The following is a 27,976-nucleotide window of genomic DNA, read 5'->3' as shown; positions in this document are numbered from 1 at the left end:
TCTGCCACACGAGCGACTCCGGACAATTGCGTTTCTTCTTGGAATAGATTCTATAAAGTTGTAATAGATTAAAAAAGATCGACAATTAATTTTCCAGGCGAATGTCTTCCCGGATTACCCTTCTATGTTAGCCACTCTGGCTACAAGATCTTTTGAGAAAGAGGTGTGCGGAAATTCGAGTCGGGTCCAGCACGATTCATGATTTGGTGCTGAAATCAAGCGGAGACATGGAAGCGTCAGTTTCGCCATCGGAGCCGCCGAGATCGAATGGCGCCACCTCGAGAACCAACTCTTCACCTCTTACGATGCGTTGTGGGGCAGGATTCTTACGTGCCACTTTCAAGGGCCGCTCCTCTTCGTCAGGGCCAGGAGATGATGCTGAATGCCTTAATACGTTTCGCGTCACTGATGTTGCCTGAGAGCCAGGAGACGAAGCGTCACCGTTTGCAGCCTCATTCGAAGCTGGAATTTAACCAGACGAACAATAGGCTCATTGCATGCATTGAATATGCATGTGTACTTTTTTTGTCAGTATAAGTTTTAAGTACGGTCATTAAAGTTCACTCATTTTACCTAACATCATCAATATTTCGATCTATTGGCCTTTTTAGTAAATTTAGGTATAACTATTCATTGATATATTCACCGAAACTGTGTCACATATATTATTATACGTAGAAAATGTGAATGTAATTTTATTACATCGACCTGAACATCAAAAACTTATGCCATGTATGTACAGCGAAGTAAAAAATTCCATTGACTATAGCTAATTAGGATTCAGACAAATAGTTTTCATCGTACGATGCTTCTTACCTCTGCGCCGATTCGAAGCATTGGGCGCTAAATCAAAGAGCTGTAAGCACTCGATACTGCAAAAGCTTTTGAGAGAGTTGTCAGCAGCGACCATATGGTGAGGGGAGTTCTTTGGAACCTAAAAAAGTCACAAAATATCAAATAGAGATATGACTTTGCTACGAGGGAAAGTTATGGATAAGCGACCCTGCTTTTTAGGACTCACATTTTCTTTCCAAGCGTAACATTGTTCGTTTAATAGACACTCGAAAATGTTTCTTCAATCTAAATTACGCTCTAATGTGAATGCTGCTTGAGATTTGTGTTCCATTGTGTCAAAAACCTACCGAATTAATTTTACAGAAGTCACATGCGCGGGCGTTGTTTGGTGACGCACTGTTAGAGCGTGAGACGTGGCCTTCGCGGATTTGATTGGAGTCCTGATCGGCAGACAATGAACCCGAACTATTTAACAGGCTAGCCTGTGCTTGACCAGAAGCCCATTGACCTAGGCACATAGCTGAGCAGAACGTGTGTTCCTGCGTGCAATGGGGTCCGCCAAGTGTATACAGCGAGGTACCACACTTGGCAAGGCATTGACTGCACGCACGTACCCGAGGCCCTCCTAGAGATGAGCATGTCGGCGGCACTGACAGCGACGGTGATGGAGAACGGGACGGCTGCTGAGGTGAACTCGGGACGGAACCTAGAGGATAATGGTCAATAAAAGCAAATTCTCCAAGCATTCATCTATCTGCTACTGCAGCATATATTAATATAAATCAACTTCATGCGGTGAAAGAAAAGGCAAAATAGCGTCGATAGATAAATAAATTAGTAAGATATTCAACCTTGGTCACTTGTTTACACTAGACTCCGTGCTACATCTTCCCTCCTTGAAATGTCGTGTGAAAAGGTTGGTACTGCCATTTTGATATCGCCTTTTGTCTTTGCCAAAAACTATTTCAATAGAGATAGAGCGCTCGAGCCAGCTGTACCATCCGCACTTTTCTTCTTTGAATTTCTCCGCAAATTAAGTAAGCATAAGGTTTTTATGTCTATCTATACTCTTTCAATACTGTACAAACGACCGACTAATTGTTATGAGCTACACCCATATATGCAAGACGCATAACATACGTCCTACAGACGTTCCCCTTTACCCGCAACTCCCGAAACCCCCACTGAAGCGAAGAACAAAAGGTGTTCCATCGATCTGTTTAGTTACAGCTACGTTTACCGTGCGTACGAAAATAAGATGACTGGTGTACAATAGCAAAAGTGAAATAATCATATGAGGGTATCCCAAGCCGCAGAGCCCCGGGGCCGCAGATGAACTTCGACACGCGACATGTTTAAATTTAGACAAATAGATCGCAGAAGTAAGAGCGTTGTTGAGGGACCAGCCGTGTTCTCGTTTTCTGCGCGTCGTCCCCGCGCCGCTCAGGGCAACCAAGCTCACTAGGGAACTAGTCTCAATGGCAGGAGCAATGCGAAATGGGCAAAAATATAATGCTTGTAGCGCTTGGCGACTGAGAAAAAAAGAACAGAAGATTATATGTACGCACATGATAGACACATGCAGAGCTACTCCTATTCAGACATCTGACAGCACACCCAACGAAATCTAGGTTAAGAATCAATTGTCCTTATACTCCCAGGTGCCAATAAGTGCAATTCCCCTTTCGCCCCACAAACCATGAAGACTGATGAGTATGAAAAATGTAAGCTTTATGGTTGGTTAACTCATTAATCAGTTTTAATGCGTGATTAGGACTCTTGAATCACTGAAGCAGAGCACTGAAAATCGTTAGGTGGACTTACTGACTAATAAAACGTTCGCCCACTTTTATGGACAAATTTAGTACGACAGTATCGGTGTCATGCGGGGATTAATTTTACTCAAATAGAGAAATTTGCAAGTAAACGTCATTACTTTGTTAAATATTCTGCGATGTCCAACGAGATTTCGAAGACAAATGTTCCGGAGTGATTTATGGAAATTTTCTTGAAAATTAAGTATGATATAAGGATGTCACAGTTGTAACTTTGTAAAAGTATTCCTATTCACACTACCCCGTCCTGAAATGATATGTGACCCAGCTGAAGGTGTAACGAGGAAGCTAAATGTTACTTTGGGGCTGGGAACTATCATCAAGACTATGTTTTATCGGACTTTACCTAAAACTCACCGTTTTGTGCATACAAAAAGCAAAGTTGAATGCCTTACTTATAATAAATAAGTCTCGAATAAACCTAGTCGTGTATGGCAGTAGAGGCTGCTAACGTCATATTTGTACGTACTAAAAAAATAGCCTTTGATTTGTTTAACACAATCGAGCCCATCATCTTTATTAGTGAACTCCAGAGATGAATTCATAGGGTTAGCGCCCTACGCATCTATCATTCTGCGCTTTAAGGCCTTTTAGCTAGAGGTGTATACATTATATTTATTATTATTATTTGCGTTCATATAGATCCTTCACCTATCGTTCCACTTTCTGTTTCTGTCCTCGAAACTTCTGTATGATTACTGCTAGCGCTGTTACCGTTACTATGATTACTGGCATTTCTACGACTATCTACTTTGATCCCTGTTTTTTTTCCAGCTGATGGGGCTACGCTGCGTCCAATTTTTCTCATTCTTATAGAGCTGCATTGAGAGCATTCGACAGGGGGCTGCAATTCGTATCGTTGTTACTGGAGTATGGATCGACGCCATCCACATCTTCAACGGCAACGGTTTTTCCTCTTAATCTTTCCTATTCACCCCATCGGCTCTGAAGTTACTCTAAGTGACGCGGCCAAGTTTGAATTTGCTTCGAATTGGCGCAGTCTCTAAATTTCCCCTCCTCACTGTCCATTGCCAATGTCGTAGTCGCACCCATTCGACGATCCCATCGGGCTGCGTGGTTGCCAACCAGTACAGACAAACGCACAACCATCTCATACTCACTATATTTCTCTCGCACTTTGCCAGCGACTTCCTCCTTCGTTTTCTTACTCTGCACCTTTACTTTCAGTCTGCCCCCAAGATGAAGCCTCTGCTTATAACCATTCCTTTTTCTTTCGAACGTGCCCTTACGAAGGCTCTTGCATCAGGAGGCTGCCGCCAATATCCATAATTCTCGCAACCGTCGTTCATTCTCCTGCATATCCCTTTAGTTCCCTCGTTACTCATACCGCTGTAAGAGCGCCTTCGTAACTCCTTTTCGCGTACCCCTTTTCCCTGTTCCTCTGTTCCATAGCTCTGCTTTCTTGCCCAGCACCAGTCACAGGCGCTAGCGACATTGTCGTCATCGTTGTCGTCGCCGTCGTCGTCGTCGTCGTCATCACTGTCGTTCTGAAACGCATGCTCATTCGTTGCTACTACTACTCAAAATGGCATCGAAATCTTTTAGTCGTTGTTGGGAAGACTCGGGCTGCATCGTTCGTTTTCGCTGCTTCGAACTGATGGCACCAGCAGTGGCGTTAGTTTCTCGTTCACTGTAGCGTTGACTGCCATCGCTGCCTCTGTTGGCTCTTCCTTTTCTTCGCTACTCATCTGCTACTGTCTTTGAATCTCTTTGCCCTTCCCCCTCTCTCTCTATCTCTCGCTAGTGCGCTGTCTTCCCGTTCATCGGTGCCTTTTCTATTGCAAAGGAGTCACCGCTCTACAGCCTCCTTATTCTGCTGCGCCTTGTCTGTGTTCCTTATGTTCTTGAGCCTTGTGCCTAACGCTGAGGAGTGCCACTGCAGCGTCGGCAGTAGCAGTTGGAAGGAGTACCACGAACAGCAAAAGCAGTACTGTGCCCTTCGTTTTCTTTTTCCCTTTTCCGTGTTCCTCGAGCACTCATACTCAACATTGCTTGCTCTATCCCTTATGCGTACCCCTAATTTCCACCGCCGTACTGCCTGCCACCAGCATTCGGTTTATTCCTTCGACGTTCGTTGGTCCGTCTTCTTTAGTTACCCCCGTTGCCGCCGCCGCTGCTGCTGGTGCTACCGGGGCGATCGCCGCCAACCGTCATATTTCCACCGAACGCTGCTCATTCCTTTTCGTTGTGTAAGTGAGCACTCGATGTCAGTCGCCTGCCGGCAGGCTATACTTCGCTGTACCGCGTTGTGTGAGTGCCTCGACTGCTATTGCTGTTTCTGCTCCCATCGCCTGCTGTATGTGAGTATCTGTATGCCGGTCTGTCTGTTCATACGGCCGCTGTGTTTGTGTGGCCTGGGCGTGCTTATGTATGTACGCATGTATTTCCTGCCTATGTTTCCTGCTGAGTCATTTTGTTTGAATCATATTGTGAAATATCTCCATCTTTCGCACCACTCCTCCTCCCGAAGCTCTCCCCGCCCCCTGAAACCCCACTCATTCACCCGACCAACGAGCGGCTCTTGCCTTTGTTACCCCTTCATGCCCATGCTGCCCTCCTCTCTCCACACGATCGCTCCGGCCTCCGTCACTATTTCTGGGTCCCCTCAGAACCAGCCCAGGACCGCAAATCCAGCCGAGTTCCCCTTGTCTGCCGATCCCAAAATTTCCCCTTCCATTCTACAATGTTCCTGATGCGTCGATGCCGACAATGCTGTTCGTTCACTTGTAATTAGATGGAAAGACGACGGCGGCGGTTGCTGCAGGGGTGCCGGCGGCGGCAGCAGCAGCAGCAGTAGGTAGCCGCGGCAGAGGGGGAAGGAGAAGAACGGCCTGGAGAGGAAATGCTGGCCAAAGCGCCTGCTACTGCCGTTGCGAATAGTCGGTGCACTTGGCACCCGGTAGCACCGCTTCTCTGCTGCTAGCGGTTGTTGAGGGAAAGCATGCCTCGAGGGAAACGCGCGCATAGTTGCAAACGTCTCCACTAGAAGGAGCCACTACTAATCATTGAAATAGAAAGGGATCGAGGGGGCAGAGGGGCTAACAGTCGGTCAGAGCTGTGGATTCGATTAGGAGATGGGGATCATTGAGGCTAGGGGGCATTATAGCGCGCGTTCCCGATGAAATGGATGGGAGCGGCGCGTTGGTGAAGTGCCTGCCTGCCGCCTCTCTGACGCCCCTCGAAACTCCTCTTTGGTGCATTTCTCTGTCGACGGCGAGCTCTTGCGTTGAGCGAGCGAGCAAGCAAGCGACAGACCGACAGACACACCGAGCGAGCGACGGGCTACCCTAATCAACCCAGAGATTCGCCGATTTGGCGCGCCGATTTATGCTTGCATATTGGCACTCAATGCTGCTTCGGTTGCGGCAGTCACCACTATTGAGGGCAATAGCGGTGTACGCACCCTACAGTCGCTCACCGCGCCCTACGCAGGCATGTATAGTCCAGCACTTCGGCAAGGGTAGAAGTATGACGGGGGACGTCACCGACGCTGTAAGCCGTTGGCGAACACGCAGCAAAAGCTGCAGTAGCAACAACAGCGGCAACCGTAGCCGTAGTTGGAACACTATCGATAAGAAGAAATACAGCTGCATAAAAGCGAGAGCCAAAGCTGACGGTGAGTTGAAGCAAGTCCCAGTGCACGGCCACTGCGGCTGCGCTTGTCACTCTGGTTCATCAGAGCAGAATTCAGACAATCAAGAAAACAGGTCCCCAACGATCATCGCCAACAAGGACTTACAGCCTGGCTGTCTGCCTTCAAATCAAAGGGTAAAATAAGTCTCATTATATACATGGTTAAAGCTATACTGTACAATATGCTATAGAAAAAGCCTTGCAGAGGCAAAGGATAAGTGAAGGGTTGTACAGTTACTTGTGCATAAACAGCTTCGTGAAAATGTTCGCACTTAGTTATTTTTCTATACGCTTCACGTACGGCGTGCAGACAGCCGTGTGTGTTTGCAATTGTTCGCCGTTGATTTTTATCGATTGCAAATTATGATAAAAGACGCCCCTAGATCAAAAATATATCTGTGGCGTCTCAGGAGGCTACCGATGCAACTAAAAATTGCCTACGAGGTGGGCGTTCTTAAGAAACTGAAGGGTTTCTCAAGAGAGGTTGAGCAAAACTTTTTCGCTGGTTTGTTCTTGAGAAGCAATTTAGGATAGAAGGTATTGCTTGGCCGCAAAACTGTACAACACGAGGCTTTCAGTCCAAACCGTTCCGACATCTAAGTTACAGCCAATGGGGAATGCAGGGCTCAAAACGCTAAGAATACAATTAATGCAAGTATAGCTGAACATTTCGTAATAAAATCGTACGCTACAATTGAATGTTATAACGCTCAGTTTTTTAGCATTAGAACTGTTCATGCCCAGATAAATAATAGGGGTTTACTAGCGGGAATCCTTGATTAACATGGCCTCGGCAAAGTCCACACTTAGAAAACACTGGGCATGTCGCAGAAGAAATTATTACAGTTATACATCTTAAAAGTATGTTAAACATTTACAGAGTTTGCTATTTTATCTGGAAGCTCATGAATCGCAAACTGCACGTTGTTTAGCTCGCAAATTCCTTTTTCAATGGGCTTCTTCAAACGTAGATCTTTTCGTAGGTTACTTGGTACCTACGCGATCTGTTTTGTGCTAGCCTTATTCATATTATTACAGGTACGCCCTTGTATATTAACTAACCTGGGTTACTGCTGGTCGGTGGCACTTGTGGCGATCGAGTCTGATGAGGCGTGTGGTTGATGACAAGAACGTTACTGTTATCGGGGCTAGTGGAATGGGATCGGCCGGGAGAAGGACTTGGAGAACGGGAACCTGACCTCGAGTCTCTCGAATCACGCGCGGGATGAGACCGTTCTCGGAAGGAAGGACTACACTCGAATACTGTATGCAAATCAGCCGCTGGGGGAGATGAGCTTCGCAGGCGGCGCCCACCTTGCCCATCGGAAGAATGGCTTCCTTTCTTGAGTAGGGCTACAGGAGTTTGTTGGGCGCCTAGCCCACCACCTGTCTGGTACGAGCGCAAGGGTCCGGGCGGCCTAAGAGGCAAACCCAGCATGCTTAACGCTTCGAAGCCCAACATCTCGGCTACATCGGGCGACCGAAGGTTGTCTGATCCCCGCCGTGAGTCCTCTGTTCCTTGCAGCAAACTAGGGAAGAGTTTGCCTTGATAGAGCGGGTGGTTCAAGAATGCGTCTCTTATCAATGCGTTAACCATGCCGCTATCTGTAATCACATAGGCAAAATAAATAACGTCAATATTGAGATCGTAAGCATTTAACTAGCATTTAAAGCTATTATTTGTCTCTATATTATTCAAAATATTATACTGTCGTACGTATTACATAATTGCTACTAAATGGTATGTTTTGGTAGATCTTGCTATTGGCAAGGAACGGAAACAAAAAGACGCCAGCCCAGAGAAGGGCACGCCACGTGCTGCGTAATTATCGGCCTTGAAGATCTGCAATAGTCATGCTATGAACAGTAGCTGTACGTACATACTTCATACGCTAGCTACTTCATATGGCCCGTATGAAGTAGACAATTACCAGCGATATCACCGTTGCTCCGGTGCTGCGCGGAAGGGGCGGGCGAAGTCGAACCGGAGTGTTGCTGCCGTTGTTGCTGCTGCTGTTGCTGTTGCCAGACAGGAAGCAACGAGGCCAGGATTGGCGCTTGTTGACAGCCCGATATCCCCATACCGCTGACACTGAGCAGGTTCGTGTGAGCCTTAGGATTGAACGACGCTTGGAACGCCTCCGCCTGCAGAAGCATGTCAACCTGGCATAGTAAACAAAATGTCGGTCAGTAGCATTATATCACCACCGAGAGCGACACAACACCAGAATATCAGTTTTGCTAAAAACGAAGCACTGGAGTCAATGGAGTCCGAGTACCATTTCCTTGGCTTTTTGACAAAGAACAATGTTAATTAACACCCATCCTCGCCAATGAGATTACCGTAAGCTAACTCTTATGCCTGATATTTACTAGTGCTTTCCTACTGGCCTTGGCGTCGAGAACAAGATCAAAAGCTAATACCAGCACAACTACTCAATACTTATCCTTTACGTGTTGAGTAGTCGATCTGGTTTTAGCTTAACTCTTCATATTCTCATAAATTGTACATATATAACAATAGCAATAGCAACGTGATATATTATTTATCTTTTATCCGTGCCGTGATCCAACATCACAGATAGCGACTCTCTAAATGCGTCTCTTGACTTACCGAGAACGTATCGTTGTTGTTGTTTCCACCGTGATGAAGGTGATGGAGATGATGATTGTTATTTTTATTATTACTGTTGTTGTTGTTGTTGTTGTTGTTGTTGTTATTGTTGTTGTTGTTGTTGTTGTTGTTGTTGTTGCTGCTGCTGCTGCTGCTCTTATGCGATCTCCGCGAACCTGTCGAGGCTTGTTCGGGCTTGTTGAGACCGAAGCCAGCCGCGGCCCAGGTGCGCGACTTGCCGTAGACACGCGATAGCTGTGCGCACTTCGAGATTGAAGACATCATCTTCGAAAGCAACGTTTTGCCCAGCGGTGAGTTATGGAACCAGATTGCCTCGCCCGCACTCACCTACGCAGACGCCAACAATACATGTTCTATGCTAAGTAAAATTCTATATAGCAAAGATTTGTAACTATTGTTTCTTTAATCGAAGTCTGAAAAGGGGTTGAAAAATGACTCGATCCTACCTTTCATCGACTCAGCCCCAGTACATTTGACTAATCCATCCGAACATTTCTACGGACGATCCGAATGGCAATTAATGATTGAGAACGGAAACTTAGCACATGGAAAAACAAAATGCTTATGAACACAAGACAATACTAACAATGTCCTTGGGACGTTGAAATAGCGATTGACAGTTGGGATTGAGGCGGGCAAGGTAGGCTTCATAAGATCGCACAGGGCAAAGTGGGTCGCCGGGACGTTCCGTCAAGATCGCCGTACTCGGTTCCCCATTGTCTATTAGCTGCAAAAGAACCATCACGGTAACTATACGTTAGTCACTATTTTCGTATTAGACAAGTGTGCAACCCGCTTCGTAGACCCAGTTACGATTCATAATGCCCAATATTTTTACACTATCTTATACTCCTATATATATAAATTTAAAAATAATCATTGTCATCTAAAAATGTGCGCTAGATAGCGAGAACTGTCGCTGGAATGTTTCGTCTGAAAACGATTCTGTGAATTGTTTTGCTGCATTAACGCGCCGCTATGTACCGTAGTTTAGCTAAACGTATTTCCGGCGCATGTAATTTTTTTAAGTTTTCCTCAATATTTTCTACCAAGGTCGTGTTGAGAGTTAAAGTTACTATTTGAACTGTTTTAACTCATAACTAGTATTGGGGTCCAACAATGACATTCGTCGGAAAAGCGCCGGTCCCCACGCTGCTAAGTAAGAATAACTTCAATCTTTGAAGAGTTCAGCGATGATTTGATCGGCATTGTTCACTGTATCACTGCTGCGCCTCTAACTCGAAGAAATTCGTAGTGTAGAGGCAAAATCTGATGCCGTAGCTTACGGCGGCTGAGGATGCGAACAAAGATAATGAAAAGATATCACAGTTAAGTTTAGCAAACCAGAGTAAAAAAAAAAAATACGACAGTATTATATAAATTATCACTTCGTTAACACAACATTTTTTTACTTTCTTCTGGACGCCGTGCTGAGTTTTGACGGCACAAAGCCCATTGTCCTTCCCTCCTCTGACCCGAAAAACCTGCCGTGAGGCACATCACCGGTTATCTGATACAGTTCATAGTTGTTCCTGATTCGTTAAAAACCATGCAGGGCGCTTCACACAAACAAACAACAACCCCCTACTCCATACTTCGTTAACTTTTATTCAACAAACAATATATTTTGGATCATCATTTGTTTGTAATTCGGTAGACTTCTTTTTTTTTGTAACCAATTTATCAGTGGTGCAAGTGATCTGCGGCGCGAACACAGCAGCGTCGTTACGACCCTTCGCCAGGTTGTGGAACGTTGATTTTAGTTGTGTATCTGAAGAGGAACACGAACCCAAACTATTTTGGCCGCGTAGAATGTGCCGTTAAGATTGAAAACGTTCCAGTAATAACTGGACAAGAGACAGTAGGACAGAAACTATTAGGTTCTGCTGAGCATCCGGTCCGCGATCAGATATTTACAATAGCTTCTTTCAATAGTGAAGAAGCAATATCTTAAGCAACCGATTCACTGCGACGACCGGAACAGCTACGTATAGAAGGAGAGAAAAACACGACGATAACACTTTCTGGACGAACTTGTTCGCAGTGGTAGACAGCAGTTAAAGAGGAGTCAAATAGGAGCAGTTACAAGTATTAAGGCAGGCTTCACCTAGTCAAAGAACCATCGAAACAGCCATCGGCGTTGCTGTTGCAGCTTCTGTTGGTGCCGCCTATACGTACCTCGAACGTTACCGCAATCGCGCCGGTAGAACAAAGTCGGTCACCAGCCCCCTAGCTCTCCGCCTTAAGCTAGAGAGAAAGCGATCATCCCGCCGTTCTGTCGTGGCTTTCCTCCCGTAAAGGTATCGTGCACACAGGCATGTGACGACACGAAAATCTATTGTACTCATTTGTTCGTAACTTGTGGTTGGTTGGCGTGGCTGGCAGTTTTGTCCGATCGAACTAACTGAGCAAGAAGCCTGCTGAGGCCTTCGAAGTGACTGCCTGACTGGGCCAGTGTTATGTAGGCCTTCTCCCATTCTCGCGTTCTTTCGCCAATGATGCTTCAGCGCTGACCCCCAGTCGGGTGGCCCCTGTGTGCCTGGCTACTTCATATGTGGCATCTAGTTCTTTCAAATTACTTTGTTCGTTCGTTCCTTTTTTCGACTACTGTTACTTAGTTGTTCGATTGTCTGTGCTGTTACCAACGCTGTCGTGGTAGCGGTGACTGCTATTGCCAGTAGAAACATTAGAGACGCACCTATCCACATACAGAGATATTCGTACACACAGATATAAAAATGGATGATATGCTTGGCTAGATGACGAATAAATTAAAAATGCACCATCATAATTATCGTGAGGAGAGTGGGCGAAGGGGGTTTTCGGGCTGATTTGTTGACTGCTATGAGACAATGCCCATCTAAGAAGGCAACATCAAGTCGTAATGGTATAATTTTAATTATCAGCAAAGAGCATACACGTCGACGCTTACTGCTGCGGTCCGATTACCTTCTGCGTGCCTTAGAGTACTACATGGCTTTAGCGGTTACAACTAGATCTAATACGTAATTATAGATAAGGGTAAATCAAGGAAGACCTTTAGAGCATAGGGCTGGGCCTTACGCGTACTTGCAGAGGCAGGCTGCGTGGCCGGCGCATTGGTGCAATAAGTTGCCGAGTGTTGTTATTGTCATCGAGTTTGCAGTAATCGTAAAGAAACACACGGAGTGTCAGAGAGAGTTAATTACGAATTGATCGTGAACAGAAACTGTCAGGGTCTTCTGACCTTAGATCGAGCATTTCTACCCCGTCAAATATCCAAATCGTTCGTAATTGATGTCAACCATTTGGTTAATTTAGCGGCTAAGAAATCTGTCTTCTCTCACAAGCAGTAGACAGCAAACTGATATTTGAATAGAAAAAGCAGTACATCTACAATGCCAAAGACGTTCTCGCTGCCAGATGCGTACAAGGGTAATTGGGCTTCTAAAGAGAGTAAAGGTTTTGCTATGTCGAAATGAAGTATTTTTAGTGTACATGGAGGATGCACTGAAAACGCTGACCTGATTATCCGGCTCCTTAGATGGCGGTCAGTTGAAGTTTTAGGCTTGATTTCTGCAAGCTATAGCATTCGAATTGGTAAAGCGTATCTCGAACAAACCCTCAAGGCAGAATCAGGTTTAAGAAAGCCCAAATGTAGGTCAACACATAACGCACTAACAAATACGAAAGGGTGCTCCTTTGTATAATTAATTTATGAAAAGCTGTTCGGTGGCGAAAGTGCTAAAAACGTGTATAACATCGACACGGTGAGTTGAAGGGAACTACGACAAACAATACTAGAATAAACCTTATTTGCTAGATGTCATTGTTGTTGATGACGGCAGGCAAAAAGATATTTCGTATCGGAATCGAAATAAATTTGATTGGAATATAAGCGGAATAAGTCATCTTGGGAAGGTTCAACTTTAATAAGTTGACGAAACATACGGAACACGATTACACATAGTTCAGCTATACAGGTGAGAAAAAATTCTTTTTGTTCCAGCCATTCACCCATACAACCTCATGTTAATATTAGTTTGTTGTTCCAGTAGTTGAGCTTGAGCGTGGCTTTTCCCGTTTGACCGTGTCCAGCTCATCCTGAACAATTGTATGCTTTCTACATTTACTGCGTAATTTATCAGTAGTCGTAATAGGTGCTCTGATATTTGCTCCTACATCCTCATGATGAACGCATTTCAAAGCTTTAAAATGAAGATCTCAACTAAGTAATTATAACCCAGACGGGTCAGGCGGTTCATATGCCTGCACTCATATAATTTCGTTGACTATACTCGTACAATACTTTCCCACATTCTCCCTTCGATAACGAACGAAGAACCTATACACCGGGTTTATGTTTGCCATTTGTATGGTTGTCTCGTGCTGTTACACTCAATACGTGTGTCTCCTCGAGAACGAATGCACACAATACAATGCTAATAGTACTTGTGGACGGACTGCCTTTTGAGGGAGTTCGCTTGTGCTTTCGATGGCTGGTAGCATTGTCTTCCGCCTATCGGAATGGGAGTGCGTTGTGTCGTGTCTGTCTTTCGTCACCGTTCGATGGCCTGTTCCTGCAACAAGTTCGGCTTTGCCTGAATAAGGCCCGTTGTCGCATTACCGCCATCATCGACACGATTACGATACAACTGACCCGGTAACGACGGCGAGATTTTAGCTGTTTCTTAGATTTCAAAAGCTATCGCTTATACCGCTACCCACACCATCACTACTATTATTACTTCAACGGTTGTTGCCACGATCGACAGATGCACGAGGACGTGTACAAGTCCTTGGGCACTTGACTGTCTTGACCCCTATCTTCCCCTTTGCCGAGGTACTCTTCGAATTCGGTTTCGCGATCGATAAAATGTACTCAGAGAGGCGACGCAACGGGCTGCTTATCGAGTTGAAGAGAAAAAGCACAGCACTATTTAACGACAAAGCCTTTTATTTCGAATTTCTGCTCAGTTATGGGCTTTGTTTTTGAATACCACTGCAGTGCTAACAGCGGCCATCGTGAAGGGAAAACTCGATATTACTTACCAAAGAGAACAATGGAGTGCCTGCGTCACTATTGGTTACTCGGCGCTGTCGCATCGAGTTCACGAAAATGGCCATAAGAAGGACGCGTACCGTAACGTAATTCGAATCTTTATCTCATTGGTGAAATCGGAGTACCTACGGTGTTTGGAACATATATATGGATGAATTAGTTGTTGCAATACGGTTTTCATTCCGCAGGTACCCATATGCGACTCGTTGATACAGCCAAGTGTAAGGAGGAGGGTACACGGAAGACGCTGGGAAGGCAGGGGCAAACTGAGATTCAGTCTACTAGATTAGAATAGACAGTCAACCACAGACACGAGCATTAATATATGTACAGAGTGCATATGCCTATTTGCATAATTGCAATAGGTACGAGGCACAACAAAGGTCGACAGACAGCGTTCACGGCTATATCATCATACCAGGGATGTAGAATGACGATTAAGTTTGGGTAATTAATGATATCTAATAATTTCCAAAATGTTCAATAGTCGTTCAACAAAGACTTGCAGAACTGGGGAAAGACGTAAAATAAATATTGAGAATAAACGGACTCAGAAAGCGAAAGTAGAACTAGAATATATAGCAACGCCTTGTATCTCTAACGCTGGACGTTAAGAAACATCGTGTCATATATAAATGACTCGAAGGCCCGGCCTCAGCCCGCTTTCCCCGTCAGTTACCGACCACCGCTTTCAACTCGAGTACAGGGTCGCTATAGAAACAGACAATTTCTGCTTATTCATTAATGTAAAATATTATTGTTAATATAAATGTTAATTATAAATAGAGACTGATCAATTTCAACGCTAAAGGTATAACGATTCCGTGTTGCCACTGCCGAAGGATCCATGAATTAGCAACACACGCCGAATAACGACGATAGTGATGATTACAATGATGATGTCTGATTCTCTGATTTCTGATACAGCCCGTTTACTTCTACCCCACAGGATCCGTCCTGTTCATGAGGCTACATTTAGTATAGATTTAATATTAATAATGTATATACTAAATAAACGATCAAGGGACCATCGTGCGATCGGCTTTAGCGGTCCGATTATGCCCACGGACACACAGCTTCATCCCTAAAATCGTCAGTTTTAGTATCGGAGGACGAAAAATGAAAGAGGGAGTAAGACAGGAGCGTGGCGTCTACCCGTTTAACAAAGACCCCAATCGGACAATGTCGGACCCGCAGCGTAGACAAGCAAAGCGATAAGGAATAAGCAATAATGACACCGTCCATATACTTGGTAGCATTTAATAGATACGGCGTATATGGATTCTGCTTTGGATAATGTCGTTTTGTTTATGAAGATTTGTGCGTGTGTGCGGTTGTCAATTTTCTCGAATTCGGATCCTGTTTAGTATCTAAAAAGGGGAACAGGGATATAAAGCGTAGGATTTTGAACGAACGGTCAACCACACGACTGCCCCCTGTTCGCTGCCCTTTCCGCTTCATCTTTTGCTGTTGTTTTTCTATATACTGTTAATAATGATGATAGCGAGGCACAAGGGCATGTCCTACAAACTGTTATATCGATAATTCTCCCTAACATGTTATTATTCTCGGCCTAAACTATGCACATGCTGATTTACGTATGTACAGGTGCTGCACTTTCGAGACTGTAGCAACCAATTGAGCAGTACGGCTGCCCTCAAACATTGATTTGACAATAATGACACACAATAATAAAAGAATAGCATTTAAAAAAATAACCGATGCATGTTTAATGATTTGGATGTTAGATAGCCTCACCTGAAAGATGGAAGCAAGCGCACAATTATTTTCTGGGTTCCAGCGTCGTACGACCTTGAAGGTCTCCCGGGTTAGCTCCTGGATCTTATCGACGAGCCGGGGGTCCATGTGCCCGCTCATGTCGAACCATACCTTGTGCAGCAGACCGCGCGGGGTCGCTAAATGCGCCACGAAGTACTCGCGGAGTTTTACTTGGTCCTCACTCAAAACGTTCGAACGTACACGTTGTGGTGCAGCGCCCGGACCTCTGAAAATGCAATAGGAGTTGATTGAAGATCAAGGCGTATTCAGTTTTAGTTGCCAAACGGCTCCTGTTCCACGATAGCTACGGTTCAGTGTGCCAGTTTCACTCACAAGAAAGTGTACCGAGAAAGATACACCAATAGATGATAGTACTCAAAGTTGTTTCTTCTTATTTTTAAATGCTTCAGTTGTTTTTTTTTTTATTTGAACAAGTGCTCTTTCATGTCGGGGATAATTTACCCCACAGTTTTAAACCATGATGAGCGAATCTCTGTTTCTAGTAGCAATGGAAGTAGTAGGCGTTTGGTTACGTGGGCAAATCGTATGTATCATGACCTTTGTATACACATATATTAGAAGAGGTGGTCCGCTAACAGCTCGATCGTTTTTCAATTTTTACAATGTTTTCAGTCAAGTGAGAGGTCTTGGCCTCATTGTAATTTGCAAGATAAATTCGGTTGATCTATGAGGATCTATAATCTTCTAGGAATAGGGAATGGACTTACTCTTTTATACGATAAAATAAGAAGGGCGTTCGCTATGTGCTCGAAAGAAAAGTTACCTTAGCTTCTCCTCTTGATGTAATCTCCGTACAATATTCTTGAAGGTCCGATTGGCTTCGTGGAAGGCGGGATCCCTCACAATATCGATCTGGCGGTTCACGAGCGGTGAGCGATAATAGCGATTGATGGCGTAGCGTATGACAACCAGAGAATTTGCACTAAATGGCACCCCGTCGCGCGTACGAGCCTCATCGTAAAACGTCTGAAGAAGCCTGTTTAGTGACACCGCAGTCATGTATAAGAAATAATCTATATTTCAGTGTATGGCACATGTCTCGAGCATTGTATAAAGCATTCGTCTTAATGTGGTGTCCGTTAGAGGTGTCGACGCATCCCGCTTGTGTTGTCGGAAGAGGCTCGTACATGAAACACGGTCGTGCTACGACGATGGTTCGAACTGTGTTTGACAGAATATTGTTCGCTGCTATATAGTAGTATAGTGATAAGGGGAAAGGCAATAACTTTGTGCAGTTGCTTCCTGACGGTTCATCGATTCATATGTCATTAAAAGTTAGGCCAGCTCACCAAAGCCTTCCTGATTTAAGGCACTGAAGGAAGTTGCTATAACGTTTATCAACTGTATATACGTGGAGAGATAAAAAAAAAAAAAAAAAGCTAAATAATGCTCCTTATTAAGCGCGCACGCAATGAGAAAGATAGAGTGGCGCATTACAATTAGGAGAACTGGTGGGATATTTGTCGTAACAGGTATGCGATCGTTCGCTACTCCTGCTATCGGAAAGTCCGTTCTTTTTTAGAGTGAAACAACATATTCATCGGTTTCGGAATTTGAACGAAGGTCAGCTGTTATGCAATCTTTATGTTCTGAGCGAAGCGTCAACGAGATTAGAAGCTTCTTGGGTTACTTTCAGTCGACTATGTACCGCGTCGCAAATGAGTGCGCGGCTGCACAAGAAGCAGGACCATGTTCCGGCACAGCATGACGGAAAATTCAGGACAGAAAAAGGACAGTGCATATTCCAAAGTTGTTCAAAAGGGCGTTTCCGATGATCCCTCTCTTTCGATCAAGGCTTTAGCGAACAAATTTGAAGTGCCCGAGTGTACGATGTTACGGTTTGTTCACAAGGACTTCAAACATTTGTCACACGACATAGAAGTAAAACGAATGCTCCCAGAGGGCAATGAAACCCAAAAGATTTGAGTGGTGTCATTTGTTACTCAATTCTCTCAAGACTAAAGCACTAGATCGTTCTAAATTTTTCCCTGACAAGCAATTACTTATTCTCGATACAAAAATGAACCCTCAAAGCAGAAATTATCTCTAACCTGCCACTATTTAGAGGATGTGCTTATTATGAGTATAAACAAATGTTCGGCCGAAATTCATATTCTGAATATAGTATCTATCAAAGGAAACATCATGTTAGTATACTTCTTCAAGAAAGGCGAACAGAGAAGTTTATGTGCGTGTTCTTTAAACAGTTGTGCGATTGTCAAAGGCTGAAGTATTTTTGAAGGAAAAGCATATGTCGTCCAATAAGATAGCGCCCAGACTCATACTAACCGATAAGTGTAGGATTAGGTGCTTGAGAATAGAATCATGTTCTGGAATGAGCACATATAGCCGCCGAACAGCCCAGATTTGAACCCTTTAAGCTACTATGTATGGAGCGTTATTGAGCGAGGGTCCAACATGTTTTCCCATGACAACGTCGACTTGCTCATTCGTACCTTCATCAAGAAAGCGTTCGCACATTTGCAAAGGGAACCTTTGAAGCAAACCTGTGAATGGCTTAAGTCCGAAATTAAAGCTGTAATCGCCGTGAATGGTGGTTACTGTCTTTGTGTAGGTCCAGTTTTAGTATTACGGCATGATGAAAGTTTTTAATTTAGACACTTCACCTTGTGTACGTGCAGCCCTCCATACAAGTACATATGGTGGCTGATGAGGTGCAGCATTCTAATATGATAATAGAAGTTAGTTACGAAGGGTTATAACTTACGCGGCTATATCTTCTACAGGCAGGTTGTCAACCTCGTTGATGCCCTTACTTTGGGCGTACTCGCGAAACACGCGATAACCATAATCGACTGTAAGTTTTGTTTTATCGCCGTCCAGTGAAGCGGTTGGCGAAGGTGGTAACGGGAGCACCCCTAGTCCACCAACACTAACGGCCGCTAGCGGAGCACCTCCGGTCGATCCGCCCGTGCTGGCGCCCGAACTGTTCGGTATCGTGGAACCCACCCCAGTAACGCCACCTGCTACAGCGCCTAGGGCGGCCAGGGCGCCAACTCCACTGGCTGCAGCGGGCGAGGCAGCCCCCAGGGAGGATGTCGTCCCGCTTAGTGCTTCGAGATTGAACTGCATGGAGTCGGCAGACGCAGGAGGTCCGAGGATGCCTCCTGATTCCATCTGAAAATAAAAACCAAAGGAATCATGTAAAACAACCGTTTCGCTGCTGCTTGCGTTTTTTTATAGGAATAAATTTTGAAGAATCTATTAGCCGCACATTGCGGAACCATGTCATTAAATTTCATTAACGCAGTGTTTTTTTGTTAAACTGGCATACTTCTATAGCTTGAGCGTTGTGTTTATGGCCACAACCTTGTACATCTAAGTTTTCATGTTAACTTGAACAACGTTGTTGTTACTTCATCTGTGGTAAAGACTGCAGAATCGGTTGAATAACATAGGTGTACTGTATTCTAAAACCAATCCACCAAATAAAAATTGATTAGTTTGTTTCACCTTTTCGCTTTCTAAGGCTCGTGCCTCTCAAGTCATATGTTTGGTATGTACTACGTATAAAAAATATGTCCTCATTCGAGTGGCATGCTTTAATTGAAACTCGGTTACACAATGGTCATTGTTAGTAGTACATTTTCATCTGAATTATGATTTCAAACAAAGAATAATTGTAATTTTGTTAAAAATTATCGGCGGAAACGTTTTATGCAAAGATCTTTTGCTTATCCAGGCCAGTTAGCTGGGTAAGGGAGAACTACGGACGCAAAGCTCTCTTGGCGTCTGAATTTTAGGAATCAGACAATACATAATCCGCCTTTTCCTATCCACTGTGCAGAATACTTCTTGATAAAGCATTTGCCATGGAATAAGCGAACAAGACAAACAAAGACACTTAAGTGAAACAATACTTTTTCCTTTAGCGTGAATCTGACTATTCCATTAAAGGAAGAAAAATATGACTCTGATCTTTTCAGCGATGCAAACTGTGAATGTGCTATTGTGGGAAAATCAGTCAGTTGTTTTAGTCAATCAAATGTAAAACTTTGAGACTGTGTAGGTGTAAAGTTTATATATATTCGTATGCGCATAAGTAACTTACATCACACACGAGATTTACAATCAAATGTATGGAGAAACAATGGTTCGTGAATCATCTGACAAAGTCTTAACCGAGCAGCCTACCACGACAAAATACCGTCCTTTTACCAAGCCTGTGTGTCCTGAGCCTCCTGTGTCCACCCTATACACCCCTCCTGGCCAATAGAACGCCCATTGGCAGAGCGAAGATTAACCAAATTCAACTTCTCAAACAACTCAATTAATTAATGATCCTTTAATTAACTGATGATACAAATTGATGATCCTTGCGAATCAAATAGTTATGCCATTTAAATATGGATATAGCTTTCCTGTAACAATCAAAGACCCGTTGATATCGGAGGTTGTCGTTGTCTTAAGGCACGAGCCGAGCCAGTGCTGCCACATGTGGTGAAAAGTAGAAAAAATTGAGTTAACTGAACGTTAGCTTTTAACCCATAACGCTTTACAGACCTTAAAGAATAGGCAGTACAGAAGTGATGTTTTGCTCAGGATGAATTCCGCTCGTCCTTTTGGCTGGTCTGAAGAGCTGATGGAGCCTCTGAACCAATTACGTTGTACTATTATTTGACGGTGATGAGAAACTTCGGTTCAAGTTAAATTCGCACTGCTGGAACTTTAAGCTACCTATGAAATCAAAGCGACGTCGATGACTCGTTCATGCTTCGATGACCCCACAGTAGATCAATAGGGTACCAAATAGAGAACTTGAGACTCTGGTATCAGATTTATGGTATGTGCATATCAAGTTCGTTTGCCAGTGTTTCGAACCTTTAAAACCTACTTTTTTTTATCGGTTCCATAGCTATTCGCAGCGTTTGTTATATCAGATAAATACAATTGTAGACAGGTAAAACTGTAATTGAATTCACTGACGGAGACGGTATAGAACATCTCATTGCCACTAGCAACAGGCAAAATGGCTAATTCATTACAACTGCCGCTGCTCGGTGTGATTTAGTGACGCCTGCGCCGTTATAAAGACAATATGCACCCCTTGCACCTACTCAATTCCTGGTGGATATGATAGAAGATCTAACAAAATAAAACGTGTTAACCCAGAAGCCTGCCTACCCTATTTTTTGTTTGTAACATTGCAACGGTTGAGTAGAGGTCATTGGCATCGAGACATCTGTCGCCTTAGACATAAAACAAAAACCCAACGGAGATCTGTGTAGCTACTCTATATGCGTTCCAAAGTTTGCGAACAGTCTATGGCCGCTTCCTAGAGTTTATGCCAAACAACTCAATTTGTCTTAACGCTTCTGTTACTCTAGCGTTTCCCTACTCTGTTTTAATGTGTAACAACTTTTATTAATTAACTAAGGAAAACCACCGTTCCTTTGTATACTCTTATTTACGCGAAGAAGGGCATTCTGGGCCGTACCCTATAAGAACCATATGCCGAAGAAAACGCACTCTACTATACACAAAGAACTTTGGAACAATCGATTTCAACGCCCTGTCGCTAACTCTCGTACATAATCAAAGTTCGACCATTCTGTTTAACTAATGATCTATGTCGACATAAATGTTTTTAAGTGATAATGTGATCTTCAAACTGCTTTAGTCCATGATAAAGGAGTGATTTGATTCAATGCTTCCAGTATATGTACCCATGTCCTAATCGAAGTGTCTTAATCGTCAGTCTGTCACGGGGCAATATAGGTCAGTGTATGTTACTGTGTCACAGAAGGCTTTGTCACTTAATCTCACTGTAATTCTTGACCGAGGCTCATGATCTAAAGCACATAAAGGAGACGAAATAAAAAGAAGATAAAAAAAAAAAAAAAAACAGTTCCCAAAAGCTAAGCACGTTCTTACGAAGCAATTTACTCCTTCTCAAATCTCAGCGGCCCTTCTGCTATCGTGAAGGTTTGGAAATAAGTGAGACAGATAGCTTCGCATTCGGCAGAATACAATGAATATTGTTTTGTGCCTTAGATTCAGTGTATCAATAGGCCGATACCGATTGTATACAACTTATCGGTCGAAAGTTCCCCGTACCATTTCTTTTGTCACATGCCCGGACTTTTAGTAATTGCCATCTTTGTACTGAACACCTGCAAAATGGGGTGCATGTGTCTGTTTTGCAAGAATTATGCTTGGCTAGTCAGGTACACGGTTGTACAGTAAAAATACGTTGGGGTAACCGATGACGACTTTTAAATATTTTAGCAGGTCGATTCGGTAGTGTCTGTAAGGACACATTTTACTGCACGTGGAGATATGTATACGTGGGTGTATGGAGGAGTAAACTAGCCTTGAGGGGGTAAGGGAAAGATGGTTGCGCAAGTAGGGGAAAATCTTTGACTGTATTATGCACTGTATTGACTTACCTCAGAGGTTAATTTTTGGTTATTTTTGGCTTAATTTTGCCACCGAATATTTAAGGAAACAAAAACTGATGAACGCGCATTTGCCTAATTTTTGATATCCTCTGGATATACATGTAAACGACATAGAAAGGGAAAAATGCGGGTTTCGAGTAAGCAATTTGTGGAACAGTGGTTCGCGATAATCCGGTCTGTTTGCAGAAAAGAAAATTTTTACAGTTATGCAAAATAGAGATCAGTATATAGCTATTATATGAATAATGTATGTGATACGACTCTTATAATGAGGTATACTGCACCGATTTGAGATCAACCAAGTCGGCATATATCGTGTAAACCATTATGAGTCGGACTACTAGTTCAGAAATCGGCATATCTTCAGAATAACGTAAAAAGGCGGCTACAGATATATTAGACAAAGTTTATAATCCGAAATACTGATTAGGGCACATAACATTGATAAGGAGATTGAATGTTTTCAACTTCTGTCAAGATCGCGACACGGAGACATTGAAGTTCAAACATCGTTCTTACGGACGATAGATAGTTGGAAGACGTTCAGACAAAAGCAATCGGCATTAATCTTACCGTGCGTTGCCAGTTTACCAAATCGCTCTACAGTATCAGAATTGTGAGGTTTTTAGCTTTGCGTTATTAATTAGGGTGCAGGCGTAGAATCAGTGTGGCGGAATTTAAAAGAAGCGGTTTTTCACCAAAATGGTCACTAGTTCAATATACGATTTCGTTATACCCGTTCATATATAACGGATAAGGCATATTAAAATTGCTTCTATACAGGTACGTGCTTCAAAAAAAGTACGTGATAAGCTATTATTCCAGGCAGATTTTGTACCGCAACGCTTTTTCGAGTACGAGACACGTTGCGGCTCGAATCGCACCCCGTTTGGTGCCACCACCTATCTGATCGCATGCGTAACGTGATTTCGGGTGTAAAACTCTAAATATACAAGAAGTTTTCATTTAAGATCGTCGACGTTTACTTTTCTTTGTTGGAAGTACTCAACGAACGTCAAGATTTATCTAAACAACAACAAGAGTTGGAACATGCCGATGTCACGAATTCGATATCCTCCTACAAGGTTTCAGAATCTGTTGATAATCATTGGACAGATGCTTCGTATTGTGGTGCGCAGAAGTTTAACCATCCTACAAAATCATCGCCCTAACTAGCTATGATCAGAAGCGCATTTGTTAGCTTACCTAAAACATGGGACCATTACGTCGGTGCGTAAAGTGCTTTAGGACTAAGATGTGACCTATAAAAATGACCTTCTCTAATAAATGTAATTTTGAATGTGTAGTGGATGAAACAAACTCAAATTAAGACAACTTCATCGGTGACAGCAGGATGTCTCCATGCGAGGTAGCGGCACTTTGAGTTTCGACATCCTTAAAACTACCGTCACATGGAGGTGAGGACTAAAATTGCCGCGGATCTGTTTGCCGTTTCTTCGGTACTCAATCAAAGTACACCATGAGAGCACGGGAAGTAAGGGGGCACTTGGAGCATGTTTTAATCCTGCCACCTAACGGTCTAATGCGACTAATATCTTAGTATCGTTAATGCAAATCGCGATAATATCTAGGTATCATCGAAAGATACTCAGACAATACAAGCCGCTCGAATATCGATGGCTTTCGTCGCTAAAATCGTGCCCACGTGCACGTCCGCTACAAATACCAATGGCGAAATGACAAATCATTTATTTTAACACACCGTCGAGATAAACAATAAAGTGCTCGTACATGCATACATATATATATATATATATATATATATATATAGTTCAGCGAGAGTGGAGCCATGTAGTTTTGTCACCGGTAGACAATAAACATAAGTGTACTTGGGTCATTCACGCCGCGCTTATGCAATCTTTTACGTGTACTTATCCTCCCACAAATCGCACTGTAAACTTATGTTGATTAAACTTTGCCCATGCTTATCGGATAGGGCTGCCCCCATCCAACAGTAGCCTGCATTCCTTCTCGTCCACTAGGGTAACCATAACAGGCCTTCCTCTAAGTTTTCTGATGTCCCCTAGTGGAATCCTGCAGAATCGTTGAAAAATTGACTAACTTGATGGTTTCGATGACGTTGAGGATGCCGTGCATATCCCAACTTTTACATCTTGGTCAACGAAGGATAGGTCTCTCTCAGTCGCGGCGGCTTTTGGGTGCGCCGTGCTCACTTATACTCGGATCCACTTCGAACAAATCTTGGATCGACAGATTTACGGGTGTCTAGCACGATCGATATTTACTCAAACCTACGTCTCTAGCCGATGCATTCAGGCCCCGATTTTGCTCGGTGACGTACAAGAGCTTCAATTTGCAAACAGTGTGCAAGAAGCTGAAAGGTCAAGAGAAGAGCTTGAGAGACCGTGTGATTCGTCCAGAATGATATAATGTGCCCACTACTAAATTAAATCGCTGAACGTTCCAGTCGCTTATTTCAGCACACTTACTGGCGACGACTGCTGAGGGCCGGAGAGGTGGCTACATTTATCTTATTACACATAATCGGTCCCGTGAGTAAAATATCTGCGTCGTCTGAGCAACGGAGTCTGTCATGCCGTAGGCACATTGATTGGATACACGCAGATCGTGCTCTCAGATCTAGCACATCCGCCTGTCTCTCTCTCAGAATCATAGTCAAAAATGGTCAGTGCATACTAGAGGTAACATGCGATTTCCGGAATGAGTGCCGAATATCTCTAACGCACGAGGATTAGCTATACATAAGAACTCATATTGGCTGCACTAATGAAATTCGAAAGTGGGTTCAGATGCCACGTTTTCCTGAAATGAAGGTTCGCACGCAGTAGCAATGTCCTAACGAATGCCTCTGCTCATAATCGCCACGTACATACGCAATGTAAGAGGCGCTTGGTACTTCATGGTCGTTCCACGAACCAAAAGGCAAACCCCCGAAGTCACACTGCTTGAGATCAAAACGAGACGGCCTAATATAGACATAAGTTGAGGCTGGCAGTTATTCTACTTTTGTTCGCTTTGGTTAGAGAAATTTTTATCAGTCGGTTCAGGCGTACGGTGTGTTATCTTGAAGCTTTTATCACAGTACTTCATGATAGCATTAAACCCTTTTCAGATTGATATACATCAAGTACATTTAAAAAGCAGCTACGCATTTGCATGCGAACACGCGTATGTATATATTCGTTTCGATAATTATAATTGATGAGTTGTAGGGTGTGGTAGAACAGGAGCCCTCAACGTAAAACAGCTGGAGCACAGACAGATAGGTTATACGTCGTCGTATCTAAATTAATTAATCTTGATCATTATCTATTTCGTACAAAACGTTTTTTCTTCTGTCAAAAGTATCGATTCATAGTCAAACTTAAGGCACTTTGTACTCATTCGAAAAGCAGATTTAGCACTCGCCGGAGCTCTCACCGGCTCGAATCGATCCGACTGACGTCAGACTAAACGTATGTGTGGCCACACATGTGTACATCACATATACGGTGAGTACACTCACCATTAAGGCAACTATAATTACTAATCACATGATGATTGCAATTGCTATTAGGATGGTCATTGTGGTCCTTAACCGTCATGAATAACAGCGCATTATAACAACAAGCATAATCATAACACTATCAGCTCATCAAATAATTAGAGTTCTTCGTGTATCGAGCAGTTTCTCTCTTCACGTAGACTTTGTGAAGGTAATTAGGAACTACTCCGGGCGGTGGCAGGAACTGGGCGCGACTATCTCACCGCCGCCTCCCCGATAGCGGTCATAGTACTTCGTTGACTCTTGACGGACGCCATGTAGGCCCGGGGTATAATTCTGGCTATTGCTAAGAACTAATCACTTGACGATGTGTAGCGGCAGCGATGCAGACGCCGATAATAAAGGGCCGTCTCGTTAGCCAACACTTCTGCAGGAAGAATGTACGCTCGCTAGCGCCAGCCGCGACTTGCGGGCTTCACTGCCCAGCGACGAGAAGAACTACCCCAAACACCCCACAATCGAATAGTTCTCGTTTGCCTTGTTCGTCTATAGTGTAGTGCTGCCGACAATAGTTTCCCCAAGCTGGCGCGACTGTTGCGGTCGTCGACCATGCCTATTCATTCCACCGTCGCATCTGTCTGTCGGCTTGGCCAATGTCGAAACCTCCCTCTAGGCTGCGTACGGGGAACGACTAAGCGTAAACAATCATTATGGTTTCAGGGATGTGCTTGTCTGCGATGGCTATTGAGAGATATATTCTTAACAAGCAAACTTATAGACTGTTATAATGATGGGGGAGCCTGCGTATAAAAGGCCAAGCAAGCGCATCAACAAACAAAACGACAGAATTTGGCTATGGGTGCCAATCTCGCGCGTATTATCGTAGTAGTCAATGGACGACACACTCGTTATTTATAGATATTGCACAAGTATAACGTATCTAATTTGGAGAGGGAGGAGTTCCGAAAGTCTTTTGCCTGTCTAATTATTCCATACGGATTACGTATACTGAGCAGTAATTGAAAAGCCAATGATGTAGAACTCCAATGTCTTAGATTTCCCGCACTGATACAATTGCGTCTTTATATAGTCAGGCCTTTGCTAGAAACACCGTTAAACGCTTGTAGTCAGCTCGTCCAGCCTTTTTCCTCAAAGATTTCTGCTGTTCTCCCCACAAGAGCTTACTTAACCAACTACAGGATGGATTGCTGTAAACTGTCCGTTTCATGAGATGATTCTGTAAATCAAAGACTTTCAAAAGGTTTTTGCACACCTAATATCATTGATGCATATCATCAATGCAATCGCTTCATAGCCGTGCAAGGATGTAACTGTTGTTGCAGATCCGTGAAACTTTCGCGCCTGTTTTCTACTCTTGCCACAAACATTAGCGCACCAAAAGTTGACAAAGCGAACTTCTTTCAAGCGATTTTAAACTTAATAAATTTCCGACGGATTCTAGAAACGTGTCGTCGTTGTGTGAAAATGTCATGACGATCTCATCATACTCATGGAATTATAAATAACAACGCACTGACGCCGCTCGTTCCTTTCACGGTTCGATCAATGTACGTACTAATAATAAGGCTTGTGTGTTTCTATTAATTGACCACTAGCTAAGATAACTATAAACGCGCAGCTTTTGAACGGCACCAAATTAAACTATTACGCCTGAATTCGACTACGCTGAACGTGCCGTAATTAAGGAATAATCGCTCTTTTCTTGTTGAAATTGTGGTCCTGAACAGGCGTCTGACTTACCATTCAACACAGCCATGTAGCGCTGCTTTTGGAGGGGCACTTTTGACATTATAAATGTAGCCGTGACGCTGTCTTCTGAAAATCTCTGTTCATTCTGACCACCCCTGCCCCTCCGTTATCCCCCGACAACCGCATGTGTACAACTGTTGCTTTACGGTATGAACGCTTTCAACAAGCTCCGTCGCTTAGTTTCAAGTTACAGTATGATTATGTGTTTCTTCCAGTTAGACTTCGAAGTACATACAGAGACGAAGCTTACCAGCCGGAAATAGGCGCAATAGAAAATTTAGTGCAGAAATTGTGTTTGTTGTACGCGCGAGATATACGATCGAAGACGTGCATACACACACAGACACATGGATTGTCCGAAAATGGTGCAAAAGCGAGCACACGTCTGCGTCACCGGCTTTATAGCAGAGCTAACCTTACTGGACATTACGATGTTTCGCTGTGGGGTACAAAGAACCAAGCAGCTAGCTGTTACAAATGGTGCGCTAAAGGTATTGCCGATAAGTATATGTGAACAAAAAATTGGAGGCGCTTTAC

The 27,976-nt window shown here is 43.7% G+C and overlaps 1 protein-coding gene across 1 annotated transcript; it reads right to left on the bottom strand.

Annotated features, from left to right (window-relative positions):
• Nucleotides 1-98: 98 nt before the first annotated feature.
• LOC111265149 (uncharacterized) lies at nt 99-18,879 on the bottom strand. Its single transcript, XM_022841571.2, has 10 exons — nt 18,489-18,879; nt 16,524-16,736; nt 15,719-15,965; nt 9,506-9,646; nt 8,899-9,246; nt 8,216-8,447; nt 7,347-7,889; nt 1,143-1,501; nt 817-934; nt 99-462 (listed from the first exon to the last, which is right to left on the bottom strand). The coding sequence occupies exons 1-10, from the start codon at nt 18,851-18,853 to the stop codon at nt 197-199; spliced, it is 2,832 nt and encodes a 943-aa protein (XP_022697306.2). The 5' UTR covers nt 18,854-18,879; the 3' UTR covers nt 99-196.
• Nucleotides 18,880-27,976: the final 9,097 nt, after the last annotated feature.

The sequence above is a fragment of the Varroa jacobsoni genome, unplaced genomic scaffold, assembly GCF_002532875.2.
Source record: "Varroa jacobsoni isolate VJ856 unplaced genomic scaffold, vjacob_1.0 scaffold_938, whole genome shotgun sequence".
In the NCBI taxonomy this organism is placed as follows: Eukaryota; Metazoa; Arthropoda; class Arachnida; order Mesostigmata; family Varroidae; genus Varroa; species Varroa jacobsoni.
This window is presented reverse-complemented; position numbering and strand designations above follow the sequence as displayed.

Bases quoted from the DNA above. Each gene is read 5' to 3' on its own strand.
- LOC111265149 (XM_022841571.2), bottom strand. From the start codon at position 18,853: ATGCAGTTCAATCTCGAAGCACTAAGCGGGACGACATCCTCCCTGGGG. The intron at 16,737-18,488 runs GTAAGTTATAAC...GTCACTAAACAG, and splicing joins CCTGTAGAAGATATAGCCGC to GCTTCTTCAGACGTTTTACG. The intron at 1,502-7,346 runs GTTAGTTAATAT...ATTATCCTCTAG, and splicing joins ACCGACCAGCAGTAACCCAG to GTTCCGTCCCGAGTTCACCT.